At 38.9% G+C, this 18419-nt stretch overlaps 1 protein-coding gene across 2 annotated transcripts in view; it reads left to right on the top strand.

Moving 5' to 3' along the window:
- The window catches only part of SGCG (sarcoglycan gamma), a 149723-nt gene that overhangs the window by 111927 nt on the left and 19377 nt on the right, over positions 1 to 18419 (top strand). For both annotated transcript variants that reach the window (XM_070578591.1, XM_070578592.1), the window contains exon 5: positions 7299 to 7418. In XM_070578591.1, the coding sequence (XP_070434692.1) occupies positions 7299 to 7418 (120 nt within the window). The remainder of the gene's footprint in view (positions 1 to 7298; positions 7419 to 18419) is intronic.

An 18419-nucleotide genomic window follows, 5' to 3' on the forward strand; every position in this document is an offset into this window, starting at 1 on the left:
GTTCAGCGTTTTTATCATAAATGGCTGTTGGATCTTGTCAAATGCCTTCTCTGCATCTATTGAGATGATCATGTGGTTTTTATTCCTCAGTTTGTTGATGTGGTGTATCACGTTGATTGATTTGCAGATGTTGAACCATCCCTGTGTCCCTGGTATGAATCCCACCTGATCATGATGTTTATCCTTTTGATGAATTGCTGAATTCTGGTTGCCAAAATTTTGTTTAGAATTTTTGCATCTATGTTCATCAGTGATATTGGCCTGTAGTTCTCTTTTTTCGTGGCATCCTTGTCTGGCTTTGGTATCAACGTGATGTTGGCCTCATAGAATGTGTTAGGAAGTGTTCCATCCTCCCTAATTTTTTGGACTAGCTTGAAAAGGATAGGTGTTAAATCCTCTCTGAAAGTTTGGTAGAATTCCCCAGGGAAGCCATCTGGTCCTGGGGTTTTATTCTTTGGGATGTTTTTGATTGCTGTTTCAATCTCTTTCCTTGTGACTGGTCTGTTCAAATTGTCTGCTTCTTCTTGAGTGAGCTTTGGGAGATTCTAAGAGTCCAAGAATTTATCTATTTCCTCTAGCTTATCCATTCTGTTAGCATAGAGTTTTTCAAAGTATTCTCTTATAATCCGTTGTATTTCTGCAGAGTCTGTTGTTATTTCTCCCTGTTCATTTCTGATTTTGTTTATTTGAGCTTTCTCCCTTTGTTTCTTTGTAAGTCTGGCTAGTGGTTTGTCAATTTTATTTATCTTCTCAAAGAACCGGCTCTTTGTTTCATTGATCCTTTCTACCGCCTTTTTCGTTTCAATAGTATTTATTTCTGCTCTGATTTTTATTATTTCTCTCCTTCTGCTGACTTTGGGCTTTATTTGTTCTTCTTTCTCTAGTTCAATTAGGTGTAGTTTAAGATTGCTTATTTGGGATTTTTCTTGTTTGTTAATATGTGCCTGTATTGCGATGAATTTTCCTCTTAGTACAGCTTTTCCTGTATCCCATATGAGTTGGTATGGCATGTTATCATTTTCATTAGTTTCCAGGTATTTTTTGATTTCTTCTTTAATTTTGTCAATGATCCATTGCTTGTTCAGTAGTGTATTGTTTAGTCTCCACATCTTTGTGCCTTTCTCAGCTTTTTTCTTGTAATTAATTTCTAGCCTTATAGCATTATGATCAGAGAAGATGCTTGTTATTATTTCAATTGTTTTAAATTTGTAGAGGCTTGCCTTGTTTCCCAACATATGGTCTATCCTTGAGAATGTTCCATGTGCACTTGAGAAGAATGTGTATTCTGCTTTTTTAGGGCGAAGTGATCTATATATGTCTATTAAGTCCAATTGTTTTAGTTTTTCATTTAGCTCCACTATTTCTTTGTTGATTTTCTGTCTGGATGATCTGTCCATTGATGTGAGTGGGGCGTTGAGGTCCCCTACTATTATTGTATTGTTTTTAACATCTTCCTTTAGGTCTGTTAATAGTTGCTTTATGAACCTTGGTGATCCTATGTTGGGTGCATAGATATTTATAAGTGTTATTTCTTCTTGATGAAGTGTCCCTTTGATCATTATATATTGTCCCTGTGTGTCTCTCTTTACCTGTCTTATTTTGAAATCCACTTTGTCTGATATAAGAATTGCAACACCTGCCTTTTTTTCCTTGCTATTAGGTTGAAGTATGGTCCTCCACCCCTTCACTCTGAGCCTGTGTTTGTCCTTGGGGCTGAGGTGTGTTTCCTGGAGGCAACACATTGTTGGATGTTGTTCTTTAATCCATTTTGCCACTCTGTGTCTTTTTATTGGAGAGTTCAATCCATTTACATTGAGAGTGATTATTGATGCATGTGGACTTAAAGCTGTCAATCTGTTGCTCATTATCTGGCTTTCCTGCTTTTTTCTTCCTGTGTGCTTTATCCTACCCATTTGATACTGCAATTTCTTATGCTGGGTTTCTTAGATTTTTGCTTATTTATGTTTTGTGTCTCTGTTCTGTTGTTTAGTTTAGTGTCTACCCTGAAGTTTGTATTTAGAATCTCCTGTATAATGTAGTCTGTTCTCTGGTGGTCTCTTACTTACTTGGCCTAGACTAATTTAGTCCCTTTGCTCTTCCCCTCCTAAATTATTATCTTCGTTTCTTATTCCAACTCGTGTTATGAGTTTGTAGTTAGAGTGATAAGATCGTCCTTGCTTTGGTAGTTTCCTTACCTTTATCCTAATGCTATAGTTGAATATTTGCTATCCTATTCTGGTTCTATCTATCTGTCTCCCTACTCTGTGGTTTGTGACCCCTTTCTCCCTTTTTTCTTTTTTCAGGCATGAGAGCCTTCTTGAGGATTTCTTGTAGTGGAGGACTTTTGGTTACAAATTCCCTTAACTTTTGTTTGTCTGGAAAAGATTTAATTTTTCCCTCATATCTGAAGGATATTCTTGCTGGATAGAGTATTCTTGGCTGAAGATTTTTATCTTTTAAAGCTTTGAATATGTCACTCCATTCTCTCCTAGCTTGTAAGGTTTCTGCAGAGAAATCTGCTGAAAGTCTGGTAGGGACTCCCTTGTATGTAATTCTCTTATTTCGTGCAGCCCTGAGTATTCTTTCTTTGTCATTCCTTTTTGTCATTTTTACTACTATATGCCTTGCAGTAGGTCTTTTTACATTGACAAATCTAGGAGATCTGAAAGCTTCCTCTACACACATTTCTCCCTCAATCCCTAGATTTGGGAAGTTCTCTTCTGTAATTTCATTAAGCACACTTTCTGCTCCATTTTCCTTTTCCACGTTCTCGGGAATTCCTATGATCCTTAAATTCTTTCTCCTCATTGAATCTGCTATCTCTCTAATACTTTCCTCATTCCTTTTAATCCTTAGTTCTCTTTCTTCCTCTGTCTGGAGCAATTCAGCTTGTCTATCTTTGATTATGCTAATTTGCTCTTCTATGGAGTCTACCCGGGCATTTAGGGAATCCGTATTCTGTTTTATCTGGTCCATTGTGTTTTTCATCTCTAGTAATTCTGTTTGATTCTTCTTTATAATTTCAATCTCTTTTGTGAAGTAACTCCAGAACTCGGCTTGTTTCTCTATCTTTCTCTCTACCTCCTTGAGTTTTTTTATTATAGCTGCTCTGAACTCATTTTCATTTAGTTTACCTAATTCCAAGTCCTCAGGACTCAATTCTATGTTTTTATTGTTTTCCTTCTGGTCTGGGGCTTTTATAAATTGCTGGATGGTAGAGGAGCGGTTTTTTTCGCATGGTGGTAGAATTCGGTTGCAGCTACCACCTGTCACCACTAGATGGGGGTCAAGAACCGCGTGTTCTGAGCTCTCCACCTTTGAGCAAGATGTGGGCGCCCAGTGCGCTTTGCTGGGGCTGGGGACCGGGGTGGGGGCGGTTTCTCTCGCGCACCGATCTAGATTTGATCAGTTCTGTTCTCTGGTCTCCCGCCCTGCGTTTATGGGGTCCCCGCACACAGCTTTCCCCCGTCAGCCGGTTTCCAGTGTACCAGCGGCAGGAGTCCTAGACGATGCCCTGGTTGTGCAGCCCCTCCCCCGCTCCTTCCAGGACCCACGCGGCGATCCCGGTTTCTAGGGGATGGAGCGATGTTCTCTTTTACCCCGTTCCAGCTCCTCCGAGGCGGGCAGTAGGGGCTCCGTCTTCTGTCTTTTGATACTGTGGGTCTCTGAGTCCTGGCATTAGGTTCATTAGCTGAAATTCAGGTGTTTTTTTGTTTTTTTTTTCAGTCCTTTGTTGTACTTTGGAGGGGAGAGAGTCCCGGGTCAGCTCACCCCACCATTTTGCCCATCATTTTTAATTTAATAAAAACATCTTCATGGCATTATTTTAATGGCTACATAGTATTCCAAGGAATATATATATATATCATAATTTGATTACATAATACTCAAATATTGGAGTTAGATTATTCCATTCAGCCAATGCTATAATTCTTAATTCAGGCCACTCAAATATTTAGTAGGTATCCAATAAATATTTGTTGAATGAATGAATAGAGGAATGAATAAAAGATTGTGGGAATGGGATGGGCTGAAAAATCAGTCCAAATGTGGGGGAGAGTTCCAAGAGATGGGATGGGACAAGATGGCCTATTCGAGGTAGTCCCAAGTGCACAAGGATGCAAGTGCAAGTCTGAGCCACAGCCATGAGGGATTTGGGGTCATGGAGAGGATCATGAATGGAAAACCAAGCTAAGATTTAGCAGCCACAACAGAAGAGAGAACTTCAACAAAGCAAGCCAGAAATAAAAAAACAGAGAGTTCATCCAAGGCAATTGGTGTGAATAGCATTAGAGCCCTTTCCCAGTCAATAAAGGTCCATGAACTCATGGCGTGTGGATGGAACAGACTGACCCAAGGCACAGAGATGGAACAGACAGACCCAAGGCTGTAAGGCTGAACTGATAATGTAAGGTTACACTGAAAAACTAGTAGGGTGAACTTAACCATGGTTTTGTGCGTCCAGTTGAATATTTTTCCTACAGTACAATGTTTACAGCAGCAGAATATTTTTTAGAGGACTTTGTGACATCTGTTTTTAAGTGATGTTATATTAAACTAAAGCTATTGTGATGGAGGGGGAGGGCTGTCAATGAGGCCTACTGTATGCCAGAAATAATTTGATTGTATTTTCACTAGAAAAACACTTCAACCAATTTCACAAACTTAATTCTTCAGCTCATAAAACTTTCCTTTATTTCCTTTATTTTTTATTTATTTACTTCTTTGTTTGTACCAAAGCCTGTCATTACAAATTTTATTTTACCAGATAGTCCTTTTTTTTAATCACCAAGATAGAATTTGAATTTTATTTCTTAAAGAACTCTGCTGCAAAAGAAGATTACTTGCTCAGCTCTAATCCACGTCCAGCTAGGTTATAAAAACTAGTAGAATATTTAAAAAAGTTAAAAGATTAATTACAAACTCAGTTATCTTAGGAGTTTATTCTTGTGATTATGGGCTTGTTAACCCTTGGAGAACAGTTTCTTCTGACGTGGAAGACATTTAAATTTAACATTCAATGTCGTATTGTTTTAATAAAATGAAGATGGGGTTTCATTCTCCTCTGTGCCTTTGCTCAAGCAGTTGCGTCCACCTGGAGTGCCTCATCAGGGCAGGAGTCCCCTCATCAGGAAAACACAAACGCTTTCTTCAAGGTCAGCTCAGACATCATCTTCCCCAGGGTGCCATTCCTGACCCCAAGGATGGACCGTGAATTCCTTGTCAGAGTTCTCATTGAGCACTGCCCGTGTTTGTATCGGGCACTTATCAAATTGTCGTGGAACTAGATTTCTATGCTTTTCTCTTCAGTGGACTGTGAGCTCCTGTAAGTTGTGAGCTTCATCTCACTCATTTACACATCCTCAATTCTTAGCACAGAACCTCGAACATAAAAAACATGCAATCAATTTGTGTCGAATGGAACAGACTCCGTTTCCTGCATTGTCTTTGATTTGAGCAAGGATTTATATGGCTTTGTTACTCATAAAAATTATGCAACTAAACTCATGTTTTGAATATTTCATCAGTGTGTATGAAAAAATGGTTGCAGAAAAAATGTCATTTAGTTTAATCCCTTTCACTTACTAAAGTCTCCTAAAATTGCTACATGAATCTCCATGAGCAAAACAGTGAACTCTTACTGGACAAATTATTCCAGGCTTTTTCTCTTCATTTGAAACTTAGATGACTTCATTATCATCATTTAATGCAAATCAGTGCCTATATGATACATATGTAAGATATATCAGTTATCCAGAAGAGGTAAATGGTGACTGAGTCGGGTGAAAGCACAGAAGAGAAAAATACAGGCAACTCTGAAAAGAATAAAGCCAGGCTTCCTTAAGAGAAAGAAGATGAAACTTAGAGGAAAAGATGAGTTCTGCTTTGTAACTGCCTCACACACACACACACGCACACATTTAAATGAAAAATCATTGGAGGGACAAATTAATGAAATAAAATAAGAATATGTTGGTGACCATATCCAAAACTGATTAATATATTAATTGAAAAGCTTCTATACAATTTCCAGCAGGTATCCATCAACTTTAATGAGCACTGTGAGGGGACGCAGGGACACATACACAAAAACTGTAAGATATCCATTTTCTCATTAAACTTAATTCTCTAGATATGAATATAAAGCTAACATACGAAAGAATTAGCAAATACTTGTCGTTCCATAAGCAACCACTGAGAGCTAAATTCTAGAGAGGTTAATCCGTTATGCTACCAGGGTTAGAAAGATTGGAAGCACAAAGAGAAATTACAAAACATAAAATGACAAGAACCCAGGTGTACAAGCGAGAGAACTTGAACCGGATCTCCATGAGGGCACAGTATCTCCAGGGCTTGGCGCATAGCAGCGTCCATTAAATAGTTGCTGAACACAGTAATGATTTGGAAGGCAATGGGCCCAAAGCTCCTGTGAAGGGATTAAGCCTGGAAGGGAAAGTGATGCCTCTGTCACTGAAATAGAAAGGAGTGAAGACAAAAATGCCTTAGGGGAAAAGGAAGGGCAGAAACTTGAGGGCGTTCTTCCGTGGTGATGTCTGTTTTCTCCATGGAGTAAGAGGTGAGGACCTCTTCTGAGGATAAGGGCAGAAGAGAGAATTGAGTATGATCCATTTTCTGGGTTAACTCTGGCCATTAAAGTGAGCCATTTTCAAGACAGTCTTTCACAAATCTCACATTTCAGAATACAAAATCTGTTGGTTAATACTTGAAAGAATACAAATTTAAATAATCTGAGTAGAAGAATTATATTATTTTTGGCAACTTTTAAAAACCTGAAAAAATTCACTTTTAAATAATTTATTCGTACATGTATTTGATATAGATTAACACGTTTGATGTAAATTTATTTTAATAATGTAATAGATTTTGCCTTAGAATTTTAAAAGTTTAATCATAGAATCAAAAAAACTATTGGTCGGCCCGGCCCCGTGGCCGAGTGGTTAAGTTCACGCACTCCGCTGCGGTGGCCCAGGGTTTCGCCGGTTCGAATCCTGGGCGCGGACATGGCACCACTCATCATGCCATGCTGAGGTGGTGTCCCACATGCCACAACTAGAAGGACCCACAACTAAGAATATACAACTATGTACTGGGGGGCTTTGGGGAAAAAAAGGAAAAAATAAAAATAAAAAAATAATTAAAAAAAAAACCCTATTGGTAACAAATCCTAAATGTTTAGCAATTTGGTATTGCTGAGTGACATAGCATGTGTAAAAATAGAGACTTTGACACTGCCTATAGTAAACACTTTATAATAAGCTGTTTAATTAATCCTTCAGGTCCAAAAATGGTAGAGGTCCAGAGCCAACAGTTTCAGATCAACTCCGAGGATGGCAAACCACTATTTACTGTCGATGAACAGGAAGTCGTGGTTGGTACAGATAAGCTTCGAGTAACTGGTATGTAGTAGCTCTTTTGTTTTAATTGAGATATAATTGACATATAACATTATATTAACTTTAGGTGTACAACGTAATGATTTGATATTTGTATATATTTTGAAATGATCACACAATAAATCCTGTTAACATCCATCACCACACCTACTTACAAATTTTTTTTCTTGTGATGAGAACTTTTAAGATTTACACTCCTAGCAACTTTCAGATATACAATACCATATTATAACCACAGTCAGCATGCTGTACGTTACATCCCAGGACTTCTTTATTTTATAATTGGAAGTTTGTATTTTCTGACCACTTTCACCCATTTTGCCCAGCTCCCACCTCTTGCAACCACCAATCTGTTCTCTGTATCTATGAGTTTGTTTTTGTTTTTGGATTCCACATATAAGCGAGATCGTACTGCATTTGTCATTCCCTGCATTGTCTGACCTACGTCACTTAGCACAATGCCCTCGAGGTCCATCTATGTTGTCATTAATGGAAATATTTCCTTAGTTTTTAAGACTGAATAATATTTCATTGTATATATATATACCACATTTTCCTTATTCAATCATCTGTAGTAACTCTTGAGAAAAACAATAGCCTGTGGAGTGCACTCCTGCAAAAGGAAATTGTACGTTTGGCAAGTTTACTCTGGACTCTTTCATACAGATAAGAAAAAGTTTGAATTTGTTGACTTTTCTTCATGGCATTTCTTTTGAAATTCTTTGATACTCTTCTAGAAGAGTGAAATTCGTCTCGCAAATCTTTGCCCACTATTTTCTCCCACCGTATTATTGCCCTCTATCTCTCTGCAATTGGTGTGGCCCAAAGGCTTATCATAAATTCCTCTATCATCTGTGTGATAGTCAAGTAGCTGTTTTTCATATGACTTTTGTAAAACCCTCCTCCACGTTACTTTTACTCCCATGATATCAGGTACTTGGATTCCCTGCACTCTTAGAAAAAAAAAACTTTTCTTTCTTTGAAATAAAGATTGGATAAGGTTCTGATAGGATTCATTTTTAGAACTGAAAAGAAGAAATTTTGTTTAAAAATTGTTCAGAACATGTTCTAAATTTACTTACCGACCTTCCATAAAGAGTAGAAGGCATAAAAAGGCAGACGCTAGTTAAATTCATCTCAATGCTTTTATGTACTATTCTGAAAACTAGTAACAACTTTATTCTCTCACAGATTATTACCAGTAGTCATAAATGAAAAAGAAATAATGCTCTCTGACCTAAGAAATAGACTCAACTCTAATACAAAGTTTTATGTAATATATAATTCCTAACAAAACAAACTGTAAAAATCATAACCTATGTTGCAGCCTACTCGAAGGCTATAGGGTCCTCGGTTTGCTTACTAAAATAAAGGACACTAGAAAAATCTAATTAAAGGAAATTGATTATTGCCTAATAAAGAAATGGCCATGCTGCCCAAGTGCCTTGGTCATCAGAAATCCATTGTTGTGTGGTACAGAGAATATGGGCTTTGTAAACCTAGATCGTATTCCTACCTCAACAATTACTAGCTGCAAGACCTCAGGCAAGTTACTTAATATCTGTTGGCTGTTTCCTCACTTTTACAAATGGATTGACAATATCTACTTACTACTAGTGCTGGATTAAGTGTATTAATGCATGCAAAGGACAGCAAAGGTCTTGGTTGAGTGTTATTGTGCTACAAGGCAATAAAATCTATAGGGAAAATAGTCTAAGAAACAGCTTGGATTGCTTCAAACCCACTGATGCCTGCACAGAGCATCAGTGAAGCGAAACTTTTCCTAGCCCAGGGCTCCTTCCAGGCCATGATGTCAATTAGTGGAACAGGTGAGAAAAATTGATAAGCAACGATATTATTTATTACCTGCATGCATGTATCAGAATTACCTGGAGGGCTTGTTGAAATATACATTGCTGGGCTTCATGCTCAGAGTATCTGACCCCGCAGGTCTGGAATGGGGCCTGAGAATCTGTATTTCTTAGCTGATGCTCCAGTGCCAGGGACTTCACGTTGAGAACGACTGCCCGACAAGAACGTGACAGAGTCAGTGGGAGAAGCAACATGTCAGCAACAAGTGACACTCCCTCTGGCACATACATTCAAGTTATCCTTTTTAAAGGTGCCATATTCTTCTTCTCTTTCATAATTTTTTTTTTAATCTCAGGCACAAATTTCTTCCAAACTCCTCTTCTCTCCAGTTAAGCTAATTAGAGCAAATACACTCAACTGTAATTACTATATAATTTCCTTGTCATTATGCCATTAAAATAGTATAGAGTTCTTGCTACCAGGGTGACCATGAGTGTTGAGCGTGTGAACAGCACGATTTTGACCCAGACCTAATTTTTCTCAGTTTTCCAATATGTTCTTGGCCTCCCTAAATTTTGTGATTAAAGAAATGCAAGAAATTCCACAATTCCGACTCTTTCCTTTTCTTCCCCTCTCTATCCAAGGTTTGACTCTCTCTGTCTCTACGTCTAGCTCAGGCGTTCTCAACCTTAACACTATTGACATTTTAGGCTGGATAATATGTTTGCTGAGGAAAGGGACTGTCCTGTGCATTTCAGGATATTTAGCAGCGTCTCTGACCTTTAAGAGCATTCCTACCCCCCTCCCTCACAAGTTGTGAAAACCAAAATGTCTACAGACACTGCCAAAAGTCTTTTTGGGGGTTCAGGTGCAAAATCACCTCTTGAGAATCACTGGTCTGCCTTAAACCTGTACTGTTTCTCTGGAAGTTATTAACATTTATTAAGTATTTACTATGTGTTAGTTATTAAGCTAAATACCTATAGTGCAAAATCATTAAGACATTTTCCCTTTACATGATGTTTATATTTTAGCTGAGCTATAAACTAAACAGACAGTAATTTGTTAGACGCAGTCTGCTAAGGACTGTAATTGATGTTTGGGCCAAAGGCTACAGGAGCAGCCTGGAAAAAGGGATCAGCCACGCCATAGTATGATGGAAAGAGAGACAGAGTGGGTCAGAAGAGTTTTCTCAAGGAAAGAGAAATTTGAGCTCATCCTAGGAAGATGAGTAGTTTATCAGGAAGAAAAAGTAAGGATTGCCATTTTAAATAGAGGGTAGCACCAGAATGGATATTAACAGACCATAGCTAAAAATAGTAATGGATAGCTTTTTGAGAAGCAGACCGAGTTCCAATCCCAGCTGTACCCCTGACTGACTGTGTGACCTTGAGCGAGAATTTCACCTCTCAGAGCTTCACACAATAGCTCCAAGCGTTTTTACCCACTGGTCTCTCATTGACTGGAGGAGATCGTACAGAATCCAACAAAGCAAGTGCAAATTGATTGCAAAATGAAATTGCAAGTCTTGCAAAAGACAAAGGGTATCTGGAAGTCAAAAGTGATGTAGGAATACTGGAAACGTTACCACAAACAAAGTGCGTTCACCGCCTGGCGAGTTAAATCAGACTCTCCACCAGAAGTAAGTTCTCTGACAGAGTAAGGTATATTTGCAGCTAATAGGAGACCGCATGGAGTCATTTCCAAAGTCATGGCGTCCCCAAACAAAGGGAAGCAGGGACATTTATTTTGGATGGGGAACGAATATTCAAAAGGGAGAGCTGGGTATTCACTTGCGCAGGCTCAGTTGGAAAACATGCTTCCGGTACACTGCAGGTGATGGTGATAAGGCCTAAGCTCCTCCTGGAGAGACCGAAGCATTAAAAATGAGGCAAAGGTCATAGACGTAGCTCTTGTGGTGAGGCTCCAGTTCAGGATGGTTGGTGATTGCATCTCCTTAACATAACAAAAGGAAAAAAACAATTTGGAAAAACAGTTAAATGCTTCCAAACCCATTTTTGAGATCCTCAGGGCAATTAGTTGGTACCAAATACCAGTAACAAAAGAGGACCTAGAGAGCCAGACCTGCCAGCAACTGAAGAAGTGAAAATAAACACAGATGATGACCTGATAGGTACTTCGAAGATCACCCATTTTAATATCACAAGATTAAAATATTCACCTTGGAAAGATTGACAATACCCTCAATTTGACTGTTCTTATGGTTTTACTGCATATGTTAAACATTATGTGAACAATGCCGTATTGTGCCACTGTGGGAGGCAGAATTCTAATGGTGATCCAATGACCTTTGCCCTTGTAAAATTCGCTCACCTCTGAGTGTGGATGGAATCTGTGAATATGATGAGATATCATTCCCATGATTATGTTATTTATATGGCAAAATGGAGATTGCCTGGGTGGGCCTAGTCTAATCACAAGAGCTCTTTATAAAGCAGAGAGTTTTCTCTGGCTGGTAGTAGAAGGGGAAGTCAGAGAAATTTGAAGTGCAAGATGGATTTGTTGCTCTGTTGCTGTATGAATATGAAGGGGGCCATGTGCCAAGGAATGTGGTGGCTTCTTGAAGCCTAAAGAGGCCCTTGTCTGACAGCAAGAAAACGGGGCCTTAGCCCAAAACCAAGAGGAAATGTATTCTGCCAACAACCTGACTGACCTCGGAAAAAGATTCTTGCCTAGAGCCTCCAGAAAAGAGCCCTATCTGGCCAACACCTGGATTTTGGCCTGGTGAGACCCTTGAGCACAAAACCCAGGCAAGCCCACCGGGAGGACTTCTGTCCTAAAGAACTGTGAGCTAACAAATTGAAGCTGGTGGGGCCAACCCAGTGGCACAACAGTTAAGTTCACGCACTCTACTTCAGCGGCCTGGGGTTCACCAGGTCGGATCCCAGGAGCAGACTTATACACCGCTTATCAAGCCATGTGTGGCAGGCATCCCACATATAAACTGAAGGAAGATGGGCACAGATGTTAGCTCAGGGCCAAGCTTCCTCAGCAAAAGGAGGAGGCTTGGTGGTGGATGTTAGCTAAGGGCTAATCTTCCTCACACACACAAAAAAAATTGAAGCTCCCCACCTGAGGGTTACTGTAAATATTGAATAAGATTACCTTTGGCCTTGTTATGAAAAGAAGTTAATCTTGTCAATTTGCTGTTTTCCTGTTTAACCTGAGGGGTAACTCAAGGGTCACAAGGATTTATGAGCACGTTTTACAGAATAAAGAGAATGCCTTCAAGGATCACCAGATGACCAGCCCCCAGCTGCCCTGGACCTCAGAAGTCAGATTACTCAGGGGCTTATCAGGAGTAAAAGAAACACAGATTACCCTTTTGTTTCTCTGAAACTCCTCCTGCCACACCCCTTAGTTCTATAAAACCCCCAGCCTTCTTCTCTTGTTTAGATGGATTTGAGAGAACCCATGCTCCTTCCTTCTCATCTCAGCCAATTTGAATAAATCTTTCTCCATCTCCAAGCACATGTCTCAGTGTTTGGCTTGTGGTGCTTCAGGCTCATGAACTTCAGAATTAGGAGGTTCAGTAACAAAATGAATATTGTTTTAAGCTGTGCAGTTTGTCATAATTTGTAACACAGAAAAAGAAAATTAATACAACCATCATACAATTCCAACTGTGTTTGAAAAATTGAACCAAAACACAAAACTTGATTTATTCTTTATTTCATATGACTTCATAGTTGTTACAATGATGACTGTTTTGTTAAATATAAAATACAATAACAATATTTTTATAAGCTTTAATTTTTCAAAATAAGTTCCCATTAAAGCTTTTCTCTACTACTTACTATAAAAGTTTGGTCCCTGTTTTAAATGAATTGATTCCAAGTACCCTTGGAGTTTCTTGGATCAGCAAAAGCAGCAGCAGTTGACAGCCAGAGAGGAATGACAGAAGAGTGTAGAGGAGGAAAACATTTCCTCTACCCTCTCTGGGTTCTTCTGGCCAGAGAATGAATTAAATTCACATGAGACAGAATAGCAGGAGAAAATTAAACAAAGCTTTATAAGATGTATACATGGGAGAGGTCAGGCAAGCTGAGCAACTCACCAAAATGGCTGAAGCCACCACCTTAAATATCATATCCAGCTAAAGACAAAGGAGGATGTTGGGGGGCGGGGGGGGCGGGGGGGGGGGAGTCAGTTACAGGAGTTTGCCAGACAAGCACAATAAACAAATGCAGATTTAAGTCCACTGATTAAGAGTTTCTAGAGATAAGGTCATCCCCCCTTCTTCCTGGTACAGAGAGGGAGACACCTTTACAGATGGAGATTCCCTTTACAATGTAAATGTCTCTTACAAAGGGCAAGCAAGTTCCACTCCTCAGAGCCTCCTTCCCTGTCCCAGTTTACTAAAAGTAACCAGCCCCAAATAATCCTCATGCCAAAGAGACATATCTTGGGGTGGCCAATGCCAGTCCCCCACAAGAGACAGAGAGGCAGCTTCACTCTGGGGACTGCAAAAGAGAATCAAATGCTTTGTTTCACTTTTCTGCCCTCTGGCCACTGCACACCTGCTCTAAGCAGGGGCTGTGGGGGGAGGGGTGGGTTGGCTCTTTCTTTAAGGTGGTGCACTCCCATTCCTGACTTGTACTAAATCCTAATCTTGACTTGGATAAAGAAATGTTTTCTTGTTTTGCCTTTGTCTTAAGTACTCAGAAAATAAGATGAAACTTCTCATTAATTCTTAAGCAGCTTCCATATAGACATTAGTCAACTAGGAAACTGAGAATTGTTTTTAAATCAAATTTATGGAGGAGATTAAACAATTTCACCAACTCAGTTTGGAATTGACCCAGGCCTTCAAGCAGTTTCATTTTTCCCCCTAAAAATAGAATTGGTTACCAAGTGACCTCTTTCACTCTTTTACTAACCCCAGCTACAAGAACATATTATTGGAATAACATCAAATGTCATCTTCAAAAAAAAAATGTTCTTTACTATTGTCAGAACTGACTTCTGGCAGAGGATAAATTGTTAGCTTGCCTCCCCCAAATGTATTTTATTTCCTCGGCAATGCTTTGCTAGGCTCGGTGCATTCCCCAACATTTAGTAAGAAAAACAGAGGCCAGTAGTAGTATCCAGTTTCTCATTTCTAGTGAGGAAAACCAGATCTAGCCATAAGCCTCTCCGTGCAGCTAAGCAGGATTACATAAAGTCAAAAGCGATGGTGTAGAAATCACAGCGATGGACATAAGTTATGTCACAGGAGACGTCTGGAGGTAGGGGAGTTCCAGGTTAATTCAGTGGCCCAGTAATATTTTCCTCCAGCTTTGCTTCTCTTCAAGTATGTTACATTCCCCTGTCAGTTGCATCAATTCTAAGTGTCACTTCCCTGTGCAATGACTTCTCCAAACTTCTGTAAGAGGACCTCAATGGCCTATGGTGATCTGGCCTCTTTAGGTTACTTTTCCAGCCTAAATTCTCCTCATATTAAATTACTTGTAAATAAGCAGCATTTAGCCAGGGAATTTATTTTTTGAAGACAGTTTGATAGACTTTGATTTTTAGTGAAGAGTTTAAGACATTCACAATCATTTTGATAACTGCTCTATTTGGGCTTATCTGTGTCATATTATTCCATGGTTTTTGTATTTCGATCTTACTGAATTGGAGTCTGAAATGAGCCTGGTGTAAGGGGAGATACAAAGGGACCAGATTATGCAGGGACTAGTTGGCCGTTATAAGAACTTGGATTTGTTTTAAATGCACAGGAAAGGCATTGAATTGTTTTGAAAAGGGTACTCTTTGATTCATTACACCTTTTCAGATCAATATAACCAGTACAAGGGAGAATGGAAACAGTCAAACTATCTCTGACTAACTGCCCAGAGGAACTCAAGGGTGGTTCCGAGCATTTAACTGTTTAAGAGATGCAATCACCAACCACCCTGAACCAGACCAAGTCCCACCACAGGAGGGATGCCCATGACCTTGGCCTCATTTTTAATGCTGAGATCCTCTCCCTGGGAGGAGCTTAGGCCTTATTACCATGACCTGCAGAGTATGTGGAAGCACATTTTCCAACTGAGCCTGTGCAGGTGAGTACCCACCCCTCCCTTTTGAATATTCATTCCCCATCCGAAATAAATGTCCTTGCTTCCCTTTGTTCTGGACAGTGACAATTCACATTCACATTTGGAAATTATTCCTAATGGTCTCCTATTTGCTGCAAATAAGCTCTACTTTGTGTGACAACTACTTCTGGCTGAGAGTCGGATGTTAACTCTGCCAGGAGGCGAACACACTTGGTTCTGTAACAAAACCAGTTAGGAGGATGTTAATTGTAGTAGAGGCAATAGATCATGATGATTTGGACTAGGTGGTAGCAATGGTCATAGAGAGAAGCTAATGACTCCAAATTAAGAACTAACATATAGAGACTTGCCAATGGATCAAATGGGTGGCAGGCATCCATGGAGGGAATCAAAGATGAAAAGATTGTGTTTGTTTTTGGATGATGGCCTTGCTCTCTGGGTAATGGAGATGCCTGAGGAGAAGAACACATCTTCAAACAGAGAATCAATAGTTAATGTTTTAGATACATAAGTTGAAGATATCTGTGAACCAGCCAAGTGGATATGTCAAGTCAACTATTGGAGACGTGAGCTTTCTATTGCTCAGAGCAGAAGTCTCCACTAGAGATACAAATGAGGGCGTCATCAACCAACTGACCCCTGAGAGATGCCAAGACTAGAGCCCAGGTAAAGGAGGGGCAGCCGCCCCAGGAGAGTGAGAAGGGACAGTGTGCTGGGAGGGGTGTCACAAGAGTCATTTTCCTGGTGCCAAGAGATACTGTTCCCAGAATTTGGGCCCACGAAAGGTGAGGACAGAAACTGCCCCTGGATCGAGCATTATGGAGGTCATTACTGTCTTAACAACAGCATTCTCATCGGAGTATTAAGGCAAAAGGCAGTGGGAGGTGGCAGCAGCGTTGGTTAGAATGGGAAGCAGTAGAGACATTATGCGGAAGTCTGGCTGTGAAGGGGAGCAACAAAATTTTTTTGCACTGCTTGCAAAGCCCATTTTAGTCCATAAATGCTCAATGAATGTGAAATTAATCTTAGTAAATAGTTATCAGTGTAGATCCAAAAATCTAACAAATGCCTGGGTATATATTATGAACTGTTTGAACAGAATTATTAATATTGAACTCTATGTATGTCTGTAAATGAAGGATCCTAGGAGTAGCAGCGTGTTGGGAATAAGGGAGCAACTGGGAGCAATTTCCCTTCCAGTTGTTGGGCTCCGACCATGAACTCTTCAAAGCCTTCACCACCATCCCAGTCCAGATTGCACCACAATCTGACTACAGATCTTCATATGAGTGTCATTCATCATAAATTGTTCTAGGACCCAGAAGAGAAGAATGGTGCCATCCAAATACTACTGATACTTTACGGTAGAAATGACGAGACCATTTACTATGTCTCAGTGACATATTCTTTAAAAAAAAGCTAACATTATAAGGTGGGGCTTTTATTTTTTTGGCTTCTTGATTATACCTTTCTGTATAAATAATACTTATGAAAGGTCATTTTAATACATGATTTATATGATGATATTTTATAGTGGAACTTTTTTCCCCTAACTAAAATTTAGATTATACAACCTTAAATAATATATTCTATTTTCTACAAGGAGTAGGTGTTACACCAATTTTTTTAATATAATCTTGGTTAATTTCTTTTATTTAAATCTTGGGAATATTTAAATATGAGTGGGAATATAAAGGAAATATAATTACACTAAAAATCAACAAAATTTACTGAGAATTATTTTATGAAACAATTTAGGAAACATCCATTTTGTTATAGCAAATAGGTTCTAAGAAGTATTTATTTTGAGGCTGAATAGTAATGATATAATCAGATCATATAATTTGGACACTTACAATTTTAATGATACAGAAACTGCTCCTTTTATTTAAAGATAATACGTATTAGTTTATAGACTCTATGTCTGCCTAGAAGTACATTACCATTATCACATGTCACTGTGATGTCCCTAGCTCTAGAAGGTAAATAATTGGCGCGCATTTAAAACCTAATTACGGAGTTCCGTTACCTTGTAAAATAGTGCCACTGGCACTCTGAAAATAATTTCAGCTCTTGGAAAAGAACTGAATCTGTGTTTAAAAAAAAAAAAATTGTGTATGCAACTGGAATGCATTGCAATTTCTAGCTTGTTTTATAGTTTATGTGGACAGAGAGCAAAACGTACTGAAACTTTTTGTCTGTCATCATTTTATTTACATAAGAATAAAGAGGTAAAATAATTACACAAAAATTTATAGCCCACATTCCTTTTGGTTCTATCATCCTAACTATGGAAAGGAATCATTATGTTTTAATAATTTATAAAGCTCGTCCTAGGCTCCCCCAGACAAAGCACACTCGTGTTTCAAACGATGCCGTATAAACACAGACAATAAATCTACTTACGCAGAAAACTATATGTGGCGTATCTCTACTTGTCTTCTTAATGATTAACTTGAGATCTATTCTTTCTTTACTTTTTCTTTTATATTTTGCAAATCAGGAGAAGCAAGGGAGAAAGAAAAAGATAAAGGGAATACAAGTATCGTACAAATTACTGTGTTAAATTGTTTCCCTCTGCAGACCAAACAGAAAATGTTGTCTATATTTCAGGCAAACCAGACACTGGTACAAAATTTGATTGGCACAGTTGATCGTGGAAACCCTCATGCGTAGTACGGTCTTAGGTTACCAATGGTCACCATTATCATTCAGGTTTGCTTGAGTGGTGCTTCAAGGAGATGTGCCTTTTACAGCGTGTATGAGGATCTGTTTCTTATCTGAATATAATTTGCATGAATTATAATTTTCATGAAAGGTTAACCTTCACTTCTGTGTGTTTTATTTCAGTTGATTATAGTTCTTATATTGATCATGCTACCAAATCTGCCTTGTAATTATGAAATTTCATGTTGTACTGATTTAAGTCTCTTTTACTTTTATGCTGCAAACTATTATTTCTTGAACGAGTGCTTTCAATGTGTACTTTTTTTTTTAAGATTTTTTTTAATTTTTTCCTTTTTCTCCCCAAAGCCCCCCGGTACATAGTTGTATATTCTTTGTTGTGGGTCCTTCTAGTTGTGGCATGTGGGACGCTGCCTCAGCGTGGTTTGATGAGCAGTGTCAT

Source organism: Equus przewalskii, chromosome 16, assembly GCF_037783145.1.
Source record: "Equus przewalskii isolate Varuska chromosome 16, EquPr2, whole genome shotgun sequence".
NCBI lineage: Eukaryota > Metazoa > Chordata > Mammalia > Perissodactyla > Equidae > Equus > Equus przewalskii.